This window comes from Garra rufa, chromosome 25 (assembly GCF_049309525.1).
Source record: "Garra rufa chromosome 25, GarRuf1.0, whole genome shotgun sequence".
NCBI lineage: Eukaryota > Metazoa > Chordata > Actinopteri > Cypriniformes > Cyprinidae > Garra > Garra rufa.
The window spans coordinates 15,614,966-15,639,868 of NC_133385.1; the positions used below are offsets into that span (position 1 = coordinate 15,614,966).

General features: G+C 40.3%; 2 protein-coding genes across 2 annotated transcripts in view; one reads left to right on the forward strand and one right to left on the reverse strand.

Moving 5' to 3' along the window:
- The window catches only part of jph3b (junctophilin 3b), a 52,412-nt gene extending 33,889 nt beyond the window's left edge, over positions 1 to 18,523 (forward strand). Inside the window, exons 3-5 of the mRNA XM_073831896.1 lie at positions 3,302 to 3,426; positions 7,440 to 8,404; positions 13,481 to 18,523. Of these exons, the coding sequence (XP_073687997.1) occupies positions 3,302 to 3,426; positions 7,440 to 8,404; positions 13,481 to 13,561 (1,171 nt within the window). The 3' untranslated portion in view covers positions 13,562 to 18,523. The remainder of the gene's footprint in view (positions 1 to 3,301; positions 3,427 to 7,439; positions 8,405 to 13,480) is intronic.
- Positions 18,524 to 21,873: 3,350 nt separating this feature from the next.
- Positions 21,874 to 23,538, reverse strand: LOC141301353 (general transcription factor II-I repeat domain-containing protein 2A-like). Its single transcript, XM_073831595.1, has one exon. The coding sequence runs from the start codon at positions 23,536 to 23,538 to the stop codon at positions 21,874 to 21,876; it is 1,665 nt and encodes a 554-aa protein (XP_073687696.1).
- Between the last annotated feature and the right edge of the window lie 1,365 nt (positions 23,539 to 24,903).

Consider the following 24,903-nt stretch of genomic DNA (forward strand, 5'->3'; position numbering starts at 1 on the left):
ACTCAAGTAATATTTTTCTATCTCATGCGATTTTGCCACTGAATCAATTTATCTTGTTTTCCATTTACTGGAAAACAAGACTAAAATTCTGATTAAGAAATCATTTTTTTCCAGTACACAATCCGGCCACCTTGCCAGCATGACGCTTTGCGTCATCATCATGCAAAGTCGAAGTCTCGATCGCACACAGGTAAAACAGATGGGTGCGATGAATGGGAATCACACATTAAAAGGCGAGGTTGTGAACACTAGCTCTCTTTTATTGTCTCAGACACAGACCACATTGATTTCCTCAGTGAATTATTTAGCAGCCGAAGCAAGCACAGTAGCCTGTTCTTAGAGGTCCAGATAGGAAACAGCGAACAGTGAAGTGTATTGTAAAGGATAACTGTAACATTTTGGGCTTTTGCTTATTAGTTCACAAAATGTTTAGCCTAAAGCTTTAAAATCTTCCTGGAGAAAGTTTCGGTAAACAGTTCTGGAACAACTCGACAGCATGTGATATTTACATTCAAACATGGATATTTAAACTGCAGAAAAGTTGGTTTTACGGCTGACGAAGTAGAGTCTTGGCAAGTTTACAGAGTTAAAACAAGTGAGAATTACCGTGTCAGAAAGGCATGACTCTGTGGAGTCCCGAGAGCATCTCTCAGAGTGAGGGTGTGTGACTGCTGTGTAATTGTTTGCCTTCAGCCTGTATTTATCGTCAACCCTCGGATAATCAGAGTGTCAAGATCTTGGTAGGCGCGGAAGCGTGTGCCTTATCAATTTAATGACCGGATTGCTCATTGGCTAAACCATATGCTTATGTGCTTTTTGCTGTGGTCTGCTTCATAGAGCAAGGTTTTTCAAATCACCATCCATAAAACATGATAATACTATAATGGTAGGCCTATATTAAAGCATACTTACTCTCTTTATGCAGTGTTTTGAATTTCTGAATAAAACTAGATGGACCTATTCCCTACCTGATCTCATGACAAAAAATGTACATGTGGGAACTTTTTCACAAGAACAATAGAGGCCTTAGGACTTAGGATGTGGAGTCCTTCGTTACGAATCCTGTGAAAAACATGATTCACGATGAAAGAGCTGAAAGATGACCACCCAGTGGACATTTCACATCGAATGGGTCCAACCTGATCTCATGACGAAAACGTACCTGTGGGCACATTTTCCACAAGACACAAAATAGGTACTGCCATGGATGTTTCGTGACATATTAGATGTGAAATGTCCACTGAGTGTCGCTAAAAGAACAGAACAGGTGAACGTACATATGGTACGTTTTATGTGACGTTGGTTTTGTTTGTGTCATCACAGTTCTGACTTGAAATATGTCCATCGAGTGGTGCTATAACTAATGCTCTGTGACGTTTTAAAATAACATACCATCTGCACTACACCTAAACCTACACGATAGTATGAACAAAAGTGAATCTGGTGTAAAAATGCAATCGCAAGCATGTTGTTTTAGCTTTTTTTCCGATCTCGAATCTTTCAGTTCTTTCATCATGAGTTATGTTTTTCAAAGGATTTTTCACCAAGGATTCTGCATCCTAAATCCAGTTCCGTGCCGGCTGAACTACAGAGCAAGCTTGTTTGTCCAGAAAGCGAAACATAAGGAGCTGTAATCATAACTGTGTACGAAACGATTACAAGTGTTTGCTGTTTTACCGCCTATGTTGTTACTGGTACTGGCTTACTGGTACGTATTTCATGTCTTGCGAAAAAGTTCCCACAGGTACGTTTTTTGTCATGAGATCAGGTTGCCTATTCCACAAAAAAAAAAAAACAAAGGATGGTGCAACTTCATAGATCAAATATTGATTAAATAATGTCACGTATGCATTACATACCAGAATGGAGCCAGATCTGAATGAGACTTTGCAAAAACAATGGATGAATATCTGGGAAAAGAAAAAGAAAGACATTTTAAAGGAAGAGCAAGTTATTACACTTTGATTTAAGATCGAAATGTGCATCAATGACTAATTTACAATAAGTCCAGAAACCTGCAGAGAAAAAGTAAATGGTGTCAAATAATGTTATTCAGACTGATTCGCGAATGTGGAATCCTTGAGTACGTATCTCATGAAAAACATGACTCACGATGAAAGAGCTAAAAGGTGAGAGATCAAAAAACAAGCTAAAATGCCATGCTTGCGACACATTCGCTTTTGGTCATAGTACTATCGTGAAGGTTTGGGTATAGTGCAGATGGTACATTATTTTAAAACGTCACAGCATTAGAGTTATAGCGCCACTTAACAGACATTTCAAGTCAGAACTGCGGTGACACCTACAAAATCAACGTCACATAAAATGCGCCAAATGTACGTTCATCTGTTCTGAGGGAAAAAACGAACACTCTATTAGTGCCACTCAGCGGACATTTCACATCCAATATGTCACGAAACGTTCATGGCGGTACGTATTTCCCAAGGGTACACTTTCGTCATGAGATCAGGTTGTCTATTCCACGAGAAAACAAAGGATGGTGCAACTTCAAAGATCAAAAATTGATTAAACCATGAGTGTGTGCTACACACCAGAATGGAGCCAGATCTGAATGAGACTTTGCAAAAACAATGCATAAATATCTGGAAAAAGAAAAATACATTTTAGAGGAAGAGCAAGTGTGCATCAATGATTAATTTACAATAATTGACCAATCACAGCCCGAACATATCCAGTCAATTCCAATCATATCGCAATAGAGGCATTGCCCCCTCTCACGTAACTTACCCCCATTCATTCTTAATTACCACCCACCAAACCCACCACATGCTGGACATTAGGGTGTCTGTTAAAACTTAATGGGCTTAGGGGAGGCGAGAGAGTCGTGGAATCCCGCTGTAACTTTACCCGCTGGTGTCGCTGTTGGACAGTGTTTCTTTGGTGATTTCTACACTTTTTAATGTTTTATTTTGTATTATCAGCATTGCTTTATTTAGTACTACAAATTTTGTCATCCAATATTTTGAGGAGACACTGCCTCCCCTGCCTCCTCGAAAGAAATGTCCTTATAATTGACATTCTGAAATTAAAAGAGCATAATTCAAGTAAAACTAATATTATATTTATAATATATAAGTCGTCAGTTGTCAAATGGTCAAATATTGAGTATGAGTATGAGTTTAAAGCTGAAGTGTGTAAATTTTTTCCCAATTCCTTTTGGTAACACTAGTGACTCACAAATTGCACACTTCACCTTAAATGCCCACAAACCCTATCCTTTTCTAACTCTGTCTTTCTCTCCACATCTCAACGTCTTTGTCCCGGACCGCTACGTCCACAGGACAGCTCACGCCAGAGGGAAAGCCGATGCGGCGACGGCAGCAGCGCAGAAATCCCAAGAAGAGTGCAGGCTGGCCCGGATCACCGCCAAAGAGTTCTCCCCTTCTTTCCAGCACCGAGGAAACAGTAAGTGCAACCAGCAAAGTCTGAAGACTAAAAATAACCAGGACTTCAAACTGTTTGACAGCGCGACTAAGCTTTTCCAGCTAGCTTTGAAAACAGTCATTTGAAAGGTGCTAATATTTGTCAGCGTTTTTCAAAAGGAAGAGCATGATTTAGTGCTGATCATTTAATGATTGCACTAGCTATCAGTCAGAGGTAGATTTATATGAGTGTGTTAGAAATAGCTGAAGATTGGCAGAGTGTCGGTGATGGCGTGTGTGTGAGAGTATAGGTGCCGGACGGGTTCAGGACTGTAGGGGTCGATGCCCCTACTGTGTCATGCGGGGGTAATGAGTGATAGAAGAGGCAATAAGAAGATGAGGGGAGGTCAGCGCTGACCTTTCCAAAAAGCCCACGCAAAGCTAGCCGACATACACAATGAAATTTATGCATGCACACACAATACCCACACACACATATTCACACCACCCACATACTGTATACGTAGTCACACTTTCGGTCGCTGTCACACCCCCACACATCTGCAGAATTTATACATTTTCCGATCGCATCCCATCACAAAACACGAAAGCTATAAGCACTCACGCTGTGCTGGATCGGTGTATGCGACCTCCTGGAACGGTTGATATTTCTAAATGATAAAGTTACGTCATGAGATGACCTTAGAAATATTAGAACAAACTTGGTTCTAAGTCAGATGTGCTGACTTGCAACAGATTTGTAAATAATGTTTACAGTTGGAGTACAAGCCTTTATGAGGTTAAGTTGAAAGTGTACTTTTGGGTGGATAGGGAACAGACTTTGAAATCTTCAGGTCTCATTAGCCGAGCTGATTAGAGCAGCCATGCTACTGACTCTGGAAGTTACACTGTATCAAGCTTAAAAGGAACGGCCCGTGTGCTTTGAGCAATCAAGGGTTGTATGGGGAAAATTCACACAAAAATTTAAATCTGTTATGATTAAAACCAATTATTTTTTTCTGTGGAACACAAGTGGGGCTGTTGCACCATAGGAACCTTTTTATAGTTCCTACAACTATTGGCGGAAGTTCATGCTTTTTAATGTGTTCACACCACAGGAACTAGGAATATATTTAGTTCTAGGAAATCCATTTGGGGGAACTAAATGAGCTTCTACTTCAGAAGTAGGGTCTAAAACAGTTCTATAGGAACTACAAGTGACGTAAGTGTTTGCTGATTGGCGAAAGCATGCAAAAAAGCTGTGTAAAAATTTAAAAAACTATATTTTTTATATTTAACAAGAAAAACAGCAATAATGGCATTTGGCACCTGTTGTCTGCAGCGTTGTGTCATTTTCTCAGCCTCAATGATATTTAACACTGTAAGTTGTCGTAAGAGATTTAGTCAGATTTTCTTGCTGTCGGTGCGAATGCAACCAGGAAAACGGCCTGAGGGGATCTCTAGGAACCACCCTGCTGGCTAGTTCATAGAACTGAGTTCTTAAAACTATGTGGTGCGAAAGCGCCTAAGAAGAGATTTTCTAAAGAATCTTCTTGCAGCTCTTTCCCATATATACCTACAGTTTATATAGTAACCAAAACTTCAAAAAAAAGACCAAAATGCAATATTATGCATACACCAATATTAAAATACTGGCAAATATCATAAGCTGATCATAAACTACTGAATATAACCTTTATATTTAGGGATGGGAATTGATAAGATTTTTACGATTCCAATTCCATGTTCGATTCTGCTTAACGATTCGATTCTTTATCGATTCCCTTATCGATTCTCATATGGAAGAAAAGGGACAACAAATTGTTGATTAGCATAGTTAAACTGTCTCTGTTTGGGGCTTTGTACTTAGGGCTGAGAATCTTTGTCATCTCCCTAGAAAATATATAATGGGAATGAATGAGTCCTGCAGCTTTATTAGCCGAGGACATGCTAACGTTGTTGCTGCTGCTGCCGCTGCTGGGTTGAGAACTGTTAGTCCAGAGCGGATCGAAAACGCAACATTCTTTTATTGTTATTGCATGCTGTGTGCGCAAATGTTTTAGCATGTTAGTGGTATTTCCTCCCTTTGAGGAAATATCTACGCTGCAAGTATTGCAAGTTGCCCTATTTTCGTCTTTTTTGGTAAAATACAACCAGACTTTTGAGCGTTTGTTCCGCTTAGGCGCCAATGCTTATTGACTGAGCGTAAGCTACGCAACGTGCGTAAGTTACGCAATGCGCGTGATGACGTCATTCGTGCCCACTGGAATCGTTAAGGGAATCGTTTGCAAATTTTGCAAACGATTCGATGGAATTGAAACACTGGGAACCGGTTCTCAACAAGAACCGGTTTTCGATTCCCATCCCTATTTATATTTGAACTGGGGCACCACATTTGGTTAAAACGCAAGGGAGAATCAATTGTATTTTAGTGTCAATGGCATAAAACGAGGCATGGCACCTGCTTTTTAGCATGGCTGCAGGAACTAGGAGTGGTTTTACTTCTAGAGGTGCTTTCGCACAGCGCAGTTTAAGAACTCAGTTCTAGGAACTAGCCAGCATGGTGGTTCCTAGAGAACCAGTTTTCCCCTCGGGATGTTTTCCTGGTTGCATTCACACCGGCAGCAAGAAATCTGAAACAGCCGACAGCAATGTCTTCATTTGAGGCATTTACAAACGTCAACAACCGGTGAATGGAAGGCGCTGTGATCTAAGCTGTTTTTGTTGTGTGAAAATCTGGCTAAATCACCTAAGACAACTTGCAGTGTTACATATTATCGAGGCTGAGAAAAGAACACAACACTGCACACAACAGGTAGGTAAATGCCTTTATTATCAGTTTTCCCATGTTTGTGGAGTAAATATTCTTACAAGGGTGTTTAAAAATGCCAGGTAGCTAGTGTATGCATTGGCCAGTCAGCATACACTTACGTCACTGGTAGTTCCTATAGAACTGTTTTAGACCCTCTGAAGTAGGAGCTAATTTAGTTCCCCCAAACTGAGTTACTAGAACTAAATTTGTTCCTAGTTCCAGCTTTGCAAACACTCCAAAAAGCGGGAACTTCTGCAAATAGTTTTAGGAAATGTGAAATAGTTCCTCCAGTGCGAAAACAAATTAGGAAGTCTGTTTGGGGGAACTAAATTAGCTCCTACTTTGGAGTAGGGTCTAAAACAGTTCTATAGGAACTATCAGTGACTTAAGTGTGCACTGATTGACCAAACCCATACAAAACACCAGCTACCCGGCATTTTTAAAAAGCTGTGTAAACATATTTATCTCACAAACATGGAAAACAGTGATAACGGCATTTACCGGTTTGCAAGTGTTGTGTTCTCTTCTCAGCATTGATGATATGTAACACATTCCATCTATATATTCCATCTCAGTTATCACGAAACCCACGACAAAAAAAAAAAAAAAAAAATGTCTCCAATCATGGCGTCCTCCATTCACCGGTTGTTGACGTTTGTAAACGGTGTGCATAAAGACGTTGCTGTCAACCGCTTCAGAGTTCCTGCTGCCAGTGCGAATGCAACCAGGAAAACGGCCAGAGGGTGAAATTGGCTCTTGAAGGAACCACCCTTCTGCACTCTTAAAAATAAAGGCGCTTCACGATGCCATAAAACCTTTTTTGTCTAACAACCTTTAACAACAGAAGAACCTTTCTGTTTTACAAAAGGTTCTTTGTGGCAAAAGATTATAAAAAGGTAAGAAAGAGATGGTTCTTTAAAGAACCTTTCACTAAATGGTTCTTTGTGGAACCAAAAATGGTTCTTCTATGGCATCGCTGTAAAGAACCTTTTAAAGGACCTTGATTTTTAAGAGTGTGGCTAGGTTCTAGAACTATGGGGTACGAAAGCCCCTAAATAAGAGTTTGATTTACGTCTGCACAAAAGTATTCAGTATAATTATGTAAAATGTATATTTCTCAAGACGTTTATGCAAGGGCATGTTCCCATTCTATACACCCCCTTTGCAGAATGAAGTAAAGATTTAAAGTGTGTGGCATGCCTACATGTTTTAAAATTAAAACTTTTCTCTCTGTCTTCGAGTAGGAGTGGAGTGCCAGCGACCCAAACAGCAGAACTCGAGTGAGAACGACGTAGAAGTTATCTCCAGTGGTACTGCGGATAGCACCGAGCTCTATATGAAGGGCTCCACGCCCCCAGACCTTACCCCAGATGTGAGCCCTACTCCCAGTCGACCCTCAACACCTCCCCGAAGCCCAACCACCAAATCTTCCCACCGCACCAAAAACGCCCGCTTTCTTCGACAGACTGCTGTGGACGAGGAACGTGGGGGAACGCAAGAGATCCAAGTGCTGATGGAGGGCAGAGGTGGTGGTGGTTCGGGTGGAGGTGGAGAGTACCTGAGGGCTAACAGTTGGAGCGAGGACAAGCGTCCCTCTCGTGGGGGCAGTAGTAGAGGGGGTAGTCGGGGGAGCAGCCGCTCCACAACTCCTTCAGTGCAGGACGAGGTACGGGTTGGGGCGGCACGGGCCAATGGCCACAAGCACTCCTCGAATCATAAGCCTCGAGACCACAGCTCCTCCAATCACAAAACCCAGCGGGAAAGGAGGCCAGACGGACCCTCAGCTTCTTGGACATCTCAACGGGTACATGGGGACAGTTTGGCTCATTCCCGTCTCTTAGAGCAGGATGAGGAAAAACTGAGCAACTATGAAATGGAGATGAGGCCGTTGCAGCCAATGGACTCCCATAACTCCCAAAAGCCCTATGGGCATGGGGAAGAGTGGCACGGTCACTCAGACTCCCGTGGACATACACTACAGCGACGGGGTAAAAATCGTGAACGGGACGTCCGGGACGCTTCAGGGCCCAGGGACGCTCAGGAGGGGCCGGCTCCGGACTCAGTGCAAAAGTTGGACAGTCTACGAGTGGGGGAAAAGCTAGAGGCTCGGCCCCTCCGCAGGGACCTCACACTCTCACCCCCACAGAAATCCCCACCTATTGCACTAGAGCACGATGACGAGAATCAGTCTCAGCTCAAAGTGAACTCGGTGAGTGAAGATGCACTACATTGGAAACACGGAAATTGATTTTTTCACTTCCAGAATAAAAAATTTCTGATAATTTACTCACCCCCATGTCATTCAAAATGTTCATGTCTTTTTTCAGTCGAAAAGAAATTAAGGTTTTTAAAGAAACTATTCCAGGATTTTGCTGCATTGAATCTGCAATTTGGACCTTCAACCCATTGACCCCAATTGAAGAACACCATGTGGAGAAAAATCCTGGAATGTTTTCCTCTAAAACCTTATTTTCTTTTCGACTGAAGAAAGTAAAACATGAACATCTTGGATGACATGGGGGTGAGTAAATTATTAGGAATTTTTTTATTCTGGAAGTGAACTACTCCTTTAAAGGAATAGTTTACCTAAAATTGAAAGTTTTGGTATCATTTCCTCATGCCAGTCCAAACTTGTATGCACTTCTGTGCAACACAAAAAGAGAAATAAAGACAACAAATGGAAACAGAAGCTTCCAAGCTTTAAAAAAAAAATGATGCTAAACACCATAAAAGTTTGGTAAAAGTAGCTCATATAAGCTCTGTGTGAGAAACAGATGACATAAACTTATTGCAGGGGTGTCCAATTCTCCTCCTGGAGGCTCAATATCCTGAAGAGTTTGGTTCCAACACTTATTTCCTTCCCTGGGCATTTCTAGTAATCCTGAAGGCCTTGATGAGCTGGTTCAGGAGCTAAACTCTGCAGCATAGTGGTGCATTCCAAGTGCAGGATTGGCTATCCCAATTTTTGTATCCATTCATTGTACTTGAATGGGCAAGAGTGACAAGAACACTCTTCGGAATGTCTTTTCTGTATTTCATGGAAGAATGAAAGTCCTACAGTTTTTGGAACAACATGAGTGTGAGTAAATGGCGACCGAATCTTAATTTCTAGGTGAACTATTGCTTGAACTTAAAGGGTTAGTTCACCCAAAAATGAAAATTCTGTTATTAATTACTCACCCTCATAAACTTTCACAACTTTAAAATTTCAGTAAACGATTGTCCATTTGAATATTGAATCATCAATATTGAATCCAAGCACATCATTTTAAAATAATCAAATACATTTCTAATCGACTGCAAACGCACCAGGTGTTATAGTATGCCTGGGAGTGCATGAGTAGGAAGCATAACCGCCACAAACACAGCATAGGTGTTTGGAGTCCCAAGGGAATACAGGGCCTGACAACAGTCCGAGACACACAACCTGGACACATATCCGAACTTCAAACTGTCCCCTTCCAATGCCTAGCGGCCCTACGATCTCTTGCTGCACTAAGAACACCTTGGTAACAGCAAATTGGCAAAGTGGCTCCTTCCACAACGCAGCCCTGCATTGGCTGTCCCACACTCTGTTGCTAGGGAACAGCTTATGCCTTGCTCGGGTTGCGGCCAATCAAACGACAAGAGTGAGTTCTAGGAAGGAGGGGGTTTATGTTTGTAGCCGCAGAGAGGCAAGCAATGCAGCAGACTTGTGTAAGACAGGTTAACATGAAACAGAAACACATCCGCACAATAGCTAGCCCCGATTAAGGAATTAACAAACACTGTCAACGGTTTAAACAACACTTATGCGTTCCGGAGATATCTAAACAAATGATTAGCTTAGCACAGGAGGAGGAAAAACAGGCCCTACACAGCACACAACTGTCTGACTCTACAATAAAACAACTGTGGAGAGCAAAATCTGTTTGCTCAACAGGAAGATGCGCTAAATGTGACTCTGTAAGATACGCTTGTCCTAATTCATTGTGCAAAATCAGCGCTCACGGCGTCTTCTTAACACTACTGTCCGGTTCGCTTGTCACAGCCTAATTTCATGCCTCACATGCGTCTTGCATGTGCAGCGCGCATGTCCCTCCGCTCATCGGTTGTAAACATTGTCCACGACACGCTTACATGAGCCCATCAATTAAAAAGCGCGCTCGACAAACCCAGCTCTTTGCAAATACGTTGGTCCTTACGAGGGCTGGCACAATGCAGTACAGACTCTCATTTCCATTGAGATAATACCGTATCTCTGGTGAGCCAAGGGGAATGGAATAATCATGCGGCTTTCTTTAAACATGCACTGTGGTGTGCAAATGTGTTTTGCAGTAAATCTAGGACTCTAGTATGTTGACTGCTTAATACACTGTGGAGCAAATTCACTTAAGAATTGCGCAACTTTAGCATGTGATACTTCAGCACAAAGTCACTCAGCAGGTGCAAAATGTAGAATATCGACATGGGTATTTCAGTCATTGTCATCCTGTATCAGCACAAACAGGGATAGTTCACCCAAAAATGAAAATTCTGTCATTACTTGCTCACCCTCATGTCATTCCAAACCCGTAAGAACTTTGCTCATCTTCTGAACACAAATTAAAATATTTTTGATGAAATCTGTGAGCTTTATGGCCCTGCATAGACAGCAACACAACTGACTATTTAAGGTCCAGAAAGGTAGTAAGGACATCGTTAAAATAGTAAAATAGTACTCTTTTCTTCGAAAACTGACAGGGAGGAGAAGAAATTGTTAAATAAAGTTATTTTTGTTTTCTTTGCACACAAAAAGTATTCTCGTAGCTTCATAAAATTCAAGTCGAACCACTGATGGACTATTTTATTGATGTTCTTACTACCAATGTTGCCAAGTCTGCAGTTTTCCCCACAGAATTGGGCTATTTTAACACAGTTTTTCAAGTCCGTGGGTTGAAGCAACCCCAATAATGTAATATTTACCCCTGGAATGCTAATTTTACCGGGTGAACCCAGCAAAAACATGTATTTTACCCACCCTGTAACGTGATTTTTACTGGGACCCCCTTCAAAATGCGATTGGACAAGTTTTAAATAGCAATTGGGCAGGATTTGCTGTGAAAACCTGGCAACCCTGCTTACTACCTTTCTAGGCCTTGAACATGGTAGTACTGTTGCTCTCTGTGCAGGGTCAGAAAGCTCTCAGATTTCATCAAAAATATCTTAATTTGTGTTCTGAAGATGAATGAAGGCCTTACGGGTTTGGAACGACATGAGGGTAAGTACTTAATGACAGAATTTTAATTTTCTCTTTAACTCTTAACTAGTAGACCAAGTGATCAGCTTGTCAAACTACAAAAAATGATAGAATTTTGCAATTTATTTTTTTGGCATTAAAGGAGTAGTTCACTTCCAGAACAAAAATCTACAGATAACTCCTACTCCTTGTCATCCAAGATGTCTTTCTTTCTTCAGTCAATTTTGTTTTTGAGGAAAACATTTCAGGATTTCTCTCCATATAGTGGACTTCTATGGTGCTCTCGAGTTTAAACTTCCTAAATGCAATTTAAATGCAGCTTCAAAGGGCTCTAAATGATCCCAGCCAAAGAAGGGTCTTATCTAGTAAAACGAATGGTTATTTTCTAAAAAAAAAAAAAAAAAAAAAAAGACAATTTATATACTTTTCAACCTCAAACGACTCTGGTATTCCGGTTCATGACAGTTAAGGTAAGTCAAAAAACTCCCATCTCATTTTCTCCTCTTACTTCAAAATCATCCTACATTGCTGCAGAAGTACCGAACAACTGTTTACAAAGTAAACATGCAAAGGTCAAACACTCTTTACAAAAAAAGGTAAAACAGTGATCAAGGCCGTAACCAGGGTTTGAAAATTAGTGAGGTCCGAAGTAAGGTGTTAAGAATTGTGCTATAATAACACCCACAAATGCACTACATATAGCCTAAACTTTGAAATAGACAGACATGTAGATGACTGTGAAAGATTTTTTTTATTCATGGAAAGTTCGGGGTTTTTTTAGGTGAGGGAATTTTTATTTTATAACAAGTTATAAAAATAACGTTAGAATAATGACACTGACATAAAACTTGACAACATCTCATTTGACCGTAGATACTGAATGAGGAAAAAACTTTTTTCTCAGGTACTGATAGAAGAGTCAACCGCTTTCACGCACGTCTTTCAAAATAATAGTCTAGCGTCAGAAAAAACAGAATTACGTTTGTTGTTTCTTTGACTGCACACTCCGCGACCCACTCAAAACGTTTTTGCGACCCACCAGTTGAGAAACGCTGCTTTAATTAATGTTTTTGATTACTTAAGGTTAACTAAAGAGCATGAGACGTCTTCCTGCTGGCCAGTAACGGTAACGTTATTTGGCATAGTAGCCCATTTCATTCTGTAACAAACATATTTGTATTTTGCTATTGTTTTTGATAGGTGGATCTGGCAACAAACGGAGGCTGCACCCGTGGTCTCACTCAAGGCGCTCTCAAGCCCGTTCACTGCGCTAGCTTCTCGCAGCAACATGAATTGCAAACACTCATGTGATTTGAGGTGGTTTAAATGGCTAAATAATCATTCAGAGAGCTTGACATTTTATTTTTGAATATAAAAAAAATTACAGAGGTCCGGACCTCAGTGACCTCATAGCTGGCTACGGCCGTGACAGTGGTGTAGGATGATTTTGAAGTTGGAGAAGAAAATGAGATGGAAGTTTTTCGACATACCCTAACTGCCATGAACCGGAATACACAGTTTACACAGAGCTAGACAAGACAAGTGTTTGAGGTTAAAAAATAACCAATTGTTTTGCTAGATAAGACCTTTCTTCCTCGGCTGGGATCGTTTAGAGCCCTTTGAAGCTGCATTTAAACTGCATTTTGGAAGTTCAACCTCCGGGGCACCATAGAAGTCCACTATATGGAGAGAAATCCTGAAATGTTTTCCTCAAAAAACAAAATTTCTTTACGACTGAAGAAAGAAAGACATAAAAATCTTGAATGACAAGGGATTGAGTACATTATCTGTAAATTGTTGTTCAGGAAGTGAACTCCTTTAATGATCATAGTAATGTACCCTAAGAAGTAGACTTTAAAGGTTCTTCTAGCCAATGAAATCACTCTGGAGTCATTGTTGTGAAATTACACCAGCAAATTGTGATTTGCACTTTATACTTGATTTGCATAATTTATTTTAGCGAATCAAAACAACATAGCATGCAAATAAGCCATATTCGTTTTTAGTGAAATCCACACTGTATAAACAAATACTGACCTTTCTCTTTTTCTCTTTCTCACTCAACAGGGCTCCAACTCTATTCTGGTAGTCATGGTGATTTTGCTCAACATTGGAGTCGCCATTTTGTTTGTCCATTTTTTTATTTAAACTCTGCATTGCCTATCAACTCCTCTCGTCCAGCTACACTATTATCAAATCAATACTAGTGTCATCACAACTGATCTGGTCCCGGCCTGTTTTTTTAAAGCAAACGACCAATGTACTTCTATTGAAGTTACAGCACGTCAATATGACGACTGAGGAAGGCAACAACACAAAACTGGGCTCAGCAGTTCCGTCTGCTTTTCTGTCTCCAAAGAGCTCGTTTTTGATTTGTTGATTTCTTTCTTTTTTTAATCTGAAATAGTTACAAGCATCCTTTTGAACTTCAAGTTTTATCCTATGTATTCATTCACTCATTAATGCTGTTATAAATTGATATACTTGTTTCTCTTTTTTTATTTCATATTCCTTACTTGCCTTTTTCTTGACAATGCTGGTGGCTTTTTTTGGTTTTCATTTGGGTTTGGTTTGTATTTGGGTGTTGGACTCATTTGAACGGTGGCTTTGGTGAGGGAGGGTGTGCAAGGTGGCGTAAGGGTGAAGGGCGACCACCATCAACATCTTTTCGGGTGACGGCAATGTTACACAGCTATGATGTCAACAGGTTCAAAGTGATGGGAAACGGCCCCTTGTTTAACCCCACCCGCCTCCCTCGCGCACCTCTCCTAAGCATTGCTTATGTTTCTCCATGTCTTCGTTTTTGCCACTCATTGGAATAACACGCCAAGCACTCCTCTCATTTCCTATACACCTTCATTTTCCTATCTGTGTGGTATGTCAACAACCAGTAGACTCCAGAATGTCATGGTGGGCCTGAAATGAGAATTAAAGAGACTTTTTAATTACCTAACGGACCTAAAATGACTCTACAAAGCTTTTTGATGTCTAAACACCTACGAGTTTGCCTAAAATGTTGCATATGTCGAAAAGAAATCGGCTAAACAAGCACAACCACACCAAAGTGGGTTAGTAAAAGTCTGGTAATCACAAAAACACAGCGCCACCAGCGTTTCAGCATCTGCACCATTTGCATTTGGGCGAATCTGACCCATATGCATTTGGAAAAATTCCCAGATCCAAAAGTTCTACGATCTGAAAGGGCTTCATCATTAATCTTGCTCCAAATGAACCTTTTTTTTTCAGCAGAATAAATCATAAAACAGTTCGACTCATTTATCTTTTCATAAACAGGTCCTGCATGTAAGATTATACACTGTACATTCAACACAACACAACGTAGCATGAGTTCGCACCTTGAGTTTTAAGAGCTTTTCTGCAGCATTATGTTATTTAAACATTGTTTGAATGTTGTATGAGGGCTAGCACATGACATTCTGTGAGGTCATCATTATCATTACAGCGCCCCCCTACTCTCTTTGATGAAATCGCGAGAACGTGCGAGCACCTGCCGACCTCACCATGCACACCTGAAAGCCACATGCTGCGCGAGATGCTGGCGTTCCCGACCAGACATTCAAGAGACTGTTAACGTTTTTTTTCCCAACTGCTGCTTTCAGAAAACAAATATTTATTGATAAAAAGAAAAAAAACTTTTTTAGCTATTTGCAAGACGTCTGAAAAATGCCGACTGCCTTGTTTTTCTAAAAGTAAAAGAAAAAAAACAAAGTTGCATGCTAACATATGTTTTAGTTTTGTATAGATAATCTTATAGGGGGAAAAAAACGTACGGAAAAGTGTGCTAGTAGTTTTGGATGTGGCGTAAAAACTGCTAAATTTGATTTGGACTTGTTCAACACAATCTAATGCGAATTTGTAAGTTTGTAGGAATTGGCGTACCAGAACGTACCATTTGTAGGTAGGGGTGTGCGATATCAAGCCGATCTCATGGCAATTCGTACATATTTTACGAAGTGGCTCATATTGCTACATTTTTGCCAAATCAGACGTATTTTACGAGTTCCTTAATTTGCACAAAAGATCTACTCCTAACCCCGAGACCTACTCCCTAGACAAAAGTGAGGTCATACGAATTAGCCACTTTGTAAAATGCGCACGAATTGGTCATGAGATAGCATTGCCAATATATATCGTCTACAATAATATCATAATTGTTATTTAAACGATATGTGATTTGACATTATCGAGTATATTACAAAAATCAAACACTCAAAGAGTGCACGCACACACTAGGTTAGACTTTTGCGTGAACACGCTTTTGCTGCGTGAATTTGTAAGATAGTGTATGAATTGGTGATTTTCTATCATTTTTTTCAATCTGACTTGATCATAAGAGTGAGGTCGTAGGAATTGGCCACCTTGTAAAATATGCACAAATTAGTCGTGAGATAGCATTGACGATATATATCATATTTGTACGATCTGACTTGTACGAAAACGTAACATTTGTAGGTAGGGGTGTGCGATATCAACTCGATTTCATGGCATTTCGTAGATATTTTACGAGGTGCCCAATTGTTATTAAATCGGACATATTTTTGACGTACCCCTAACCCCACCCCTGAACCTATTCGAAACTGGGGTCTAGACAAATCATACAAAATCATACAAGTGAGGTCATATGAATTATCCACTCCATAAAATATGCACAAATTAGTTGTGAGATAGCGTTGCCGATATACATCTACTAATATCCAAATTGCTCTTTAAACGATATGCGATTTGACATTATCGAGTATATCGCGAAAACCAAACAAAAACACACCCGGAGAGTGCATGTATACACTAGGTTAGATTCTGCACAAGCACATTTATGGTTCACGCCTTTACTGCGTGAATTTGTAAGATAGTGTACGAATCAGTGATTTTGTATGATCTGACTTGTACAAAAACGAAAATATGTAGGTACGAAAATGAAAATTTGTAGATGGGGTGTGCGATATCATCCTGATCTCATGGCAATTCATACAAATTTTATTAGGTGAATAATATTGTATAGCTAAATCAGACGTTTTTTGCGAGTTCCCCAATTCGCATGAGTTTGCACCATTGACCTACCCCTAACCCCGCCCCTAAACCTACTCACCATTAGGGTCTAGACAAATCTTACAAAACCATACGAGTGAGGTCGTATGAATTACCCACCTTGTAAAATACATACAAATTGGTCGTGAGATAGCATTGGCGATATATAGTCTACGATAATATCGTAATTGTTGTATATTATCGAGTATATTGCAAAAACCAAACAAACACACACCCAGAGAGTGCAAGCTATAGTAAGATAGTGTACAAATTGGTGATTTACAATCTGACTTGTACGAAAACATACCATTTGTAGTGGTGTGCGATATCAACCCGATCTCATGGCAATTCGTATATATTTTATGAGGTGGCAAATTTTTGCTAAATCATACGTATATTACGAGTTTCCCAATTCGTATAAATTCGCACAACTGACTTAGCCCTAACCCCACCCCTAAACCTACCCATCACTGGGGTCTGGAGACAAATTGTATGAGTGAGGTTTTATGAATTAGCCACCTTGTAAAATACGTACAAATTGGTTGTGAGATAGCATTGCCAATATATACCGCCTATGATAATATCGTAATTGCTGTTTAAATTATATGCGATTTGACATTATCGAGTGCATCACAAAAACCAAGCAAAAACAAACCCAGAAAGTTTACAAATTGGCGATTTTGTATGAATTTGTATGATCTAACATCAACCCGATCTCATGGTTATTTGTACATATTTTACGAGGTGGCTGATTTTTGCTAAATCATACATATTCCCAATCCGTATGAATTCGCATGATTGGTCTACCCCTAACCCCACCCCTAAACCTACCCGTCACTGGGGTGTAGACAAATCTTACAAAATGTTGTGAGGTTGTACAAATTCGTACGAATTAGCCACCTTCTAAAATATGTACGAATTGGCGACGATAATATTGTAATTGCTGTTTAAACGATATGCAATTTAACATTATTGCAAAAAACAAACATAAACACACCCAGAGAGTGCACACATAGACTAGCTGTCAAATATCAGCACGGCTGCAAATGTTATATATTGATTTAATGAACAGCTAATTTTAATTAACTTACATTTTAGACACAACAGTTGTTGTTGCTGTATTTTAACAATGAAAATAGTTCATTGTTAAAATACAGCACACCCCTATTTGTAGGTAAAAAATGTCACCATGAGAACGCACCTCAAAGGAGTGAAACAATCCTACGGATGAGATCGTACAAAAACGTGCCAACAAACTTACAAACTGTCATAGGAGTGTGTTGAGATCATTTACCTTATTGGCCAACACCATGATACACAGTGGACCAGGCCTGATCGGGTATGCCAATGATGAACCCGCAGTCCGAACGCTGGTCTTGGCATCCAGCGGCCTTTCCGCCCCAAAATCAGAGCCGAAACTAAAACGAGTGAAACAAATAATCAAAGAGAGGTGTTTTGTTTATTTTTTTATAGCCAGCTAACAGAACGCAAAGACTGAGATGTTTTTATAGCATGTGTGTATGGGCTTGTACTTTCCCCCTTGAGTCTGTCCTCCTGGCAATGATTCATTCACAGTTTGTGTACTCTCTCTCTCTATCCCTCTTTCTCGCCCACCTCCCTTCCTTCCCCATATTTCTCCGTTTCTCTATCCAGCCGAAAAAAGGAACGCAAATGACCAACAAAATTAAATGTACAAATGACAACTATGCTGATGTAAAGGTATCCAAATGTATGGAGTCGAACATTTGCTCAACTCGAGTCCGAGAAGTTTGCAAACTCACTGACTGGCTCACTTTGATACCACAACGGCTGTATGTTACGGGGATGGTGGGATTCTAAAGGGTCTTTGAAGCAGGATGTTGCTGCAGTTGACCCACACCGCCGGCTCTTGTACCGTTTGACCTGGATGTATCCGTCACCCTATGCGCCTATAGCATGCCCAAGCATGCCCAGTTCTTTTATCTCTCTCTTTCTCTTCCTCTATCATTCAGTTCTTTACTTTTCCTGGGGGTCTGTTTTCTTTTTGAGTTATATGGAGAAAATAATGAAAGTGTTTGAAAGTAAGTTCTTGTGTTGTGGTTATTGAGTCTGGGTTTTTTTTTATATTTCTTTATTTTCCTTCTCTGTATCAGTTACAAAAGTAACAAGTTGTCACGTTCCGATGCATTTATTATCCTATTATCAATGGACAAAAGCATCTGCTAATCGATAAATGCAAATAAATTAAGATTGTCACGATTTCTCGATTCAATTCGAGTATTCGATTTTAAAACATCTTCGATTGCATTTTGCCCGTGTCGAGTAACGTTAACCGGCAAAATACCGGAAGTGGCCCATTCTACTAACAAGAATCAATGGAATACATTTTAGGCTGTTTTCCAAGGCTGCATGATATATTAAAACCATTAAACCCAAAATTATAATAAAAGTATAATGCTAATTTGAATTCACACATAAATATATTCAATGCAGGTTTAATATATGTCTCAAACTCTATCTCTGCATATCGTTGTGAGTTTAGGTTTACGAATTCTAACCTCAGATTGAACGCTTTTCTGTTCCGGTTTCCATAAGATCCCATTCAAATAGCGTCTATCTGTTTTTAATGCAGCTAACATCCGTCATCTACACACTCATTAAAGTGAGGCACTGACAACTGACGGTCATTGCGATATTGCCAAGTGATGGCGCTATGAAGCCATGTGCTATTTAAAACATTTGAATAGGTTTAACATTAGATTATTAGCTCTGAATATACCCTAATTTGACTAGAAACAATGCAGACCGGAAATGCAAAGCATTCTTTCAGTTAAGAGTCGGGCTTACTTCCGCGTTCAGGAAAAACGTCTATACAGTCAAACCCAAAATTATTCATACTCCTGCCAAATGCTGACTTAAAGTTACTTTTATTCAACCAGCAAGTTTATTTTTTTTTGGACCGGAAATGACACAGGCTTCTCCCAAAAGATAATAAGACGATGTACAAGAGGCATCATTGCGGAAAAATATATTTCTCAGCTTTTATTTACATTTGAACAAAAAGTGGCATGTCCAAAATTATTCATACCCTTTGCAAACTGTCACAGTCTATGGGAAAATCCAAAGTTCTGTACGATTCCAAATAGTCCAAGCTGTTCTAAAGCATCCTAATTACCCTGATTCATTGGAAACAGCGGTTTTAATCAACTCAACAGGTGAAAAACAGAAGCTCTCTGCTGTTGGTTTGTGGACAGTCATGGCTAAGACAAAGGAGCTCACTGAGGACCTGCGGCTATAAGACCATATTTAAATGTTTTGAAGTTCCAGTGGCTACAGTGCAAAGTATTATTTAAAAATACAAGATGTTCCGCACTGTGAAAAATATCAGAGGACATGGTCAGAAGCCAAAAGTGATACCTGTACTGGCCAGGAGGATCGTGAGAGAGGTAAAAAAAGAATCCAAGGATTACCACCAAGGCCATCCTGATGAATCTGGACTCTGCTGGTGGCAACATCTCAAGGCAGACAGTCAAGCCCAAAATTATTCATACTCCTGCACACCGCTGGGTTCCACGGACACAGACCAAGGAGGACACCACTTCTCCAGATAAGGCACAGATAAAGCCCGCTTGGCCTTTGCTAATGCTCACCTGGTTTGGCCACAATGATGTAGCCTTCATTTGGTGTAAAAAAGGTGAAGCCTTCAACCAAGACCACCATCCCCACTGTCAAACATGGTGGTGGGAACCTAATGTTTTAGGGTTGTTTTTCAGCCGGTGGACCAGGGAACCTAATCACAGTAAACGGTAAACATGAAAAAGGAGCAATACATCAAAATTCTCCACAACAACATCAGGCAGTCTGCAGAGAAACTTGGCCTTGGGCACCAGTGGATGTTTCAGAATGACAACAACCCAAAACACACAGCAAAAGTGGTGAAGAAATGGTTAGCAGACAAAAACATTAACGTTTTACAGTGGCCCAGCCAGAGTCCTGACTTAAATCCACTTGAGAATCTGTGGAGGATTTAAAAATCTGGAATCTGAGGGTGCAAAAAAATCTAAATATTGAGAAAATCACCTTTAAAGTTGTCCAAATGAAGTTCTTAGCAATGCATAGTACTAATCAAAAATTAACTTTTAATATATTTACAGTAGGAGATGTACAAAATATCTTCTTAATATCCTAATGATTTTTGGCATAAGAGAAAAATCATTTTCACCCATGCAATGTATTGTTGGCTATTGCTACAAATATACCTGTGCTACTTATGATTGATTTTGTGGTCCAGGGTCACATTTTTTTCTTTCGATTTTTGGTTAAAATATGGCATGTTTTTCACAGGTTAAGATTCGCTCCTTATATTTAATTAAGTTTGAGCGAAAGCGATGCAAGATTCTCAGTGCAGACTACAAATAAAAACAGACAAATAGGTGAGGCATTTAAAATTTCCCCCGGTGAGAGTATGCCATCACTATAGCAAACTTCATCTAAAACTGTTCTCAAAGTATGCTAGAGGTGTGGCCAAAAAATAGGAGTGTGGCCTCTATCACTGCACACATCACACATTTGAAGATTATCTTACTTTGAAGAAATAAAAAAATAAAAAAAAACAGTATTGTCAGGACGTCCTCCACAAAGACTGTCAAAAATGGAAATGAATCTACTTGATGGATTGAGAGTAAAAAAAAAAATAGAAATGCATTGAAAATATGAAATACAGTCTGCAAGGGCACAAGGCCAATTCATTTTATCTTCAAAGTCTCTCTCATGTCCTTGTTTTGTCTCTTTCTCTCACTTTCATCCTTGTCCTCTCCTGTAGAAACTAACCCCACATGTCATCTCTCCTATTCTCTCATCACTGAAGCATGAGGTGGAATGCTTACAAATAAGCCTAAAAAATCCACCTCATAACTGACTCCAGAAGATTTGCACCGGGTCCACAGAGACACCTGTGCAAAACCTCTCAATCTCAGAGAATCTTAATGAAAGTTTGCCTGAAATGAAGATTCTGTCATTATTTACTCACCTTCATGTCACTCCAAACATGTGCTTCTTCTGTGGAAACACACACACACACACAGTATCGTTAATGCGGTCCGCAGATCAATTTGCTATAGTAAAGTAACCAGACTGTGGTACTTTTCCATTGTTTTTCTATGTAAACAAGCACTACACGGATGTGTTTGACCGTTAAAATAAGTTAAAACCAAAAATGCAAAATTAACGGCCCCATTTTGACTTTTCAACGAATGTTATTCCTTCAAAGCTAGTAGTTTATGTGACTAATAATAAGCTACCAGTAAATCATACAGGCCATGTACACACTGTAAAGCAGGGGTGGGGAACCTTTTTTCTATCAAGGGCCATTTATACTTTTGCAACATCCTTTAAGGGCCATACTAATTTATTGAACACACATATCACTAACCTCTCTAATGCGATGGTTGGAACTGCTTCTCTTTGGTGAGGCGTTTGATGTCAGATGGCAGTGATGACGATGCTACTCGCAGCTGGTTTTCCAAGTTTGAGTCAGTCAGTCTTGAGCGGAATCGAGTCTTTGCAAGAGTTAGTTTTGAAAAGAACTGCTCACAGCAGTAGGTCGTCCCAAACAGAGATGCAAACTTCAGTGCATGTCTCCTCAGAATGGGAAAATCCTCAGAACGTACATACAGTTTATAGAACTCAAGCAGAGGGAGGTTGTTATACTTTGCTTTGAGCTCATCATTGCTTTGCAGCTCAATTATTTCGTGTTGTAGGTTGTCAGGTACTTCAGATGGTTCCACGTTAAATGGCACGGCAAATATCTTCAGTTCATTTTGTTTACTTTTTATGTCCTGAAACCTCTCGCCAAATGCCTGAAGCAGTTTTGCACACTCACCAGCATACTCAGTTGTCATAGCAGGCTTGTGCTCTTGTAGAGTAGGAAAATGCACAGTGCAACTCTTTTCCAGTTGCGACTGCCACAGCTTTAATTTTGCCTCAAATGATTTCACGTGTGAAAGCAGAGAGCTGAGAAGCTGGTTCGGACCTTGGAGCTTGACGTTCAGCTCTGACAGGTGCTTGGTTATATCCACCATAAAGGCCAAATCACACAGCCACTTGTCATCACTGAGTTCCACAACAGGTTTTCCCTTAATCTCCATGAATTGTTTTACTTCTTCCCTCAATTTGTAAAACCGTTCAAGCATATCTGCGCGACTTAGCCATCTCACCTCACAATGGTAAACCAGATCTCCATACTCGGACTCAAGATCACTCAGTAACTCCTTGAACTGCCGGCTGTTTAGCCCTCTGCTTTTGATGAAATTTATGGTGGAAACGACAGTTGTCATTACACTGTGGAGCTTCAGGGAATGTGCACACAGACTCTCTTGATGTATGATACAGTGGCATACAACTAAATCACTTGGATCAAGATTAAGACGACTCATTTCTTTTTTGATCAATGCAGTTAGTCCCTTTTGCTGGCCAAGCATGGCTGGAGCTCCATCTGTGGCAAGGCCACTTAACTTCTCAAATGGTAATTGAAATTTGTTCATTGCCAAAACAACTTGCTCAAACAAATCCTCACCTTTGGTAGTGCCATGCATGGCTTGCAAAGACAGCAATTCCTCCGTCGTTTCAAACTCATCAGTAATTCCACGCACAAAGATTGCTAGTTGGGCGGTATTTGTTATGTCAGTTGTTTCATCACAGGCCAGAGAGAAAAACTGGAATTTTTTCCCGGTGTCATTCAGTGTTGTTTCAATGTCTTGCGCCATATCGGTAATTTGTTCTGTGACCGTTCTTCGAGATAAACTGACACTTTGGAAGAGTTTCACTTTTTCTGGCGCTAGCAGCTCCGCTGCGGCAACAAGGCACTCTTTCACGAACTCTCCGTCTGAATGAGGTTTCAGTTTCTTAGCTATTAGTTCGCTCACTACAAAACTTGTACGAATAACATTCTCTCGGTCAGAATGCGGTCTTGTGAAAACTGCTTGTTGGGCACCCAAACTCCGCCGAAGAGCGTTAACTTTATCCAGGCGCATTTGTCCTTGCAACTCATTCAGTTTAGCATGCTTCGAGATGTAATGACGCTCGATATTGGCCTTTTTCATCACTGCAAGCGCATCCCCACAGACTAGGCAGACTGGCTTGCCTTTGACTTCAACGAAAAAATAATCGTTTGTCCATTTTTCTTGAAAAGCGCGACATTCTGCATCTACTTTTCTTTTCTTGCCGGTAGCCATGATGTTTATCAGTGATGACAACGAACGTTGCGTGCACGTTGCGTTGCGTTGCTTTTACGCTGACTGTGACCCGGACACGCAAACCTATTTTATATTATTGTATTTTATCTATAATATTCTATTTCTATTTTCATTATATTTTTGTAATTTTTTTTAATCACAGGAAAAATTATTTTAAGCTTTTTTTTTCCTGAGAGAGGAGGGGGATTTCTGAATTGAATCGTGGGCCGTATCAAACTGTCTCGCGGGCCGTATACGGCCCGGAGGCCGGACGTTCCCCACCCCTGCTGTAAAGTGTCGTGACTGACAACTGTATTTATAAATACAGCAGGCGCGAATCCCCCAAATTATGGTTATGTGTGTAAACTAACCAAACACCAATCACTCCCTAAGTTATTGACACCAAATGGTAGCAATGTGTCGCTGTCTTTCCCGTTTGGCATCCATTATTTTTGACCACTGATATTACAGCGACTCGTTATGTTCGTCGATTTTAACCAAAGTCCCTTTAAGACAAGTCATGTCTCTCGGCGGCCATCTTTGAAACGCCTCTCGGGCAGCAAGTGCAGCTCCTATCTGTTTGAATGGGGAAACATCAAATTCTCCAAAACTGTTCACCAAGATGATGATTAAATTTCATATTTAAAATCTCCAAAGAAATCCAACAAGAACTGCCTCATAAATATAGTTCCTTGTGCTTTAATAGCGTTAAAAAACGCTTATTTTTCCGGCTAGATGAGCCAGTGCGCATGCGCAGTACTGAACGCACGTCTTCGAGCGCCGACTGTTTCTATAGCAACCGGACTTCTAACGGCAGCTGCAGTGATGCGCTGACTTTACTAATCAACGATTGGCTCTTTCACTAAGAAGGCGGAGCTTCGCGGCCATATTGACCGTTGCATTTTTCCCCATTCAAAACTACACGAGTGACATGTCTTTTTGGTATTCTAGTCTTTGTTTTAACCAGAGCCATATAAAAAGAGAGTTGCGACACGCTTTGATCTCGCCGCCGCACGGTCACGTGGTTCATGGAGCTCTCAATAGTTCCAAACAGCTCCGCGCTGTCAATGTGTTTGAATGGAGTTAAATAGGATAGACAGCAGTTTTACTATATTTGCAGCAATTTCGAGTAATTATTAACACATAATGTGCATTGATTGTGTATTGATAGCTTCTCTGAATACGCTTTACAATCGCATTTTATTCTGGGCAGTGATAAAGAGACATAATTAA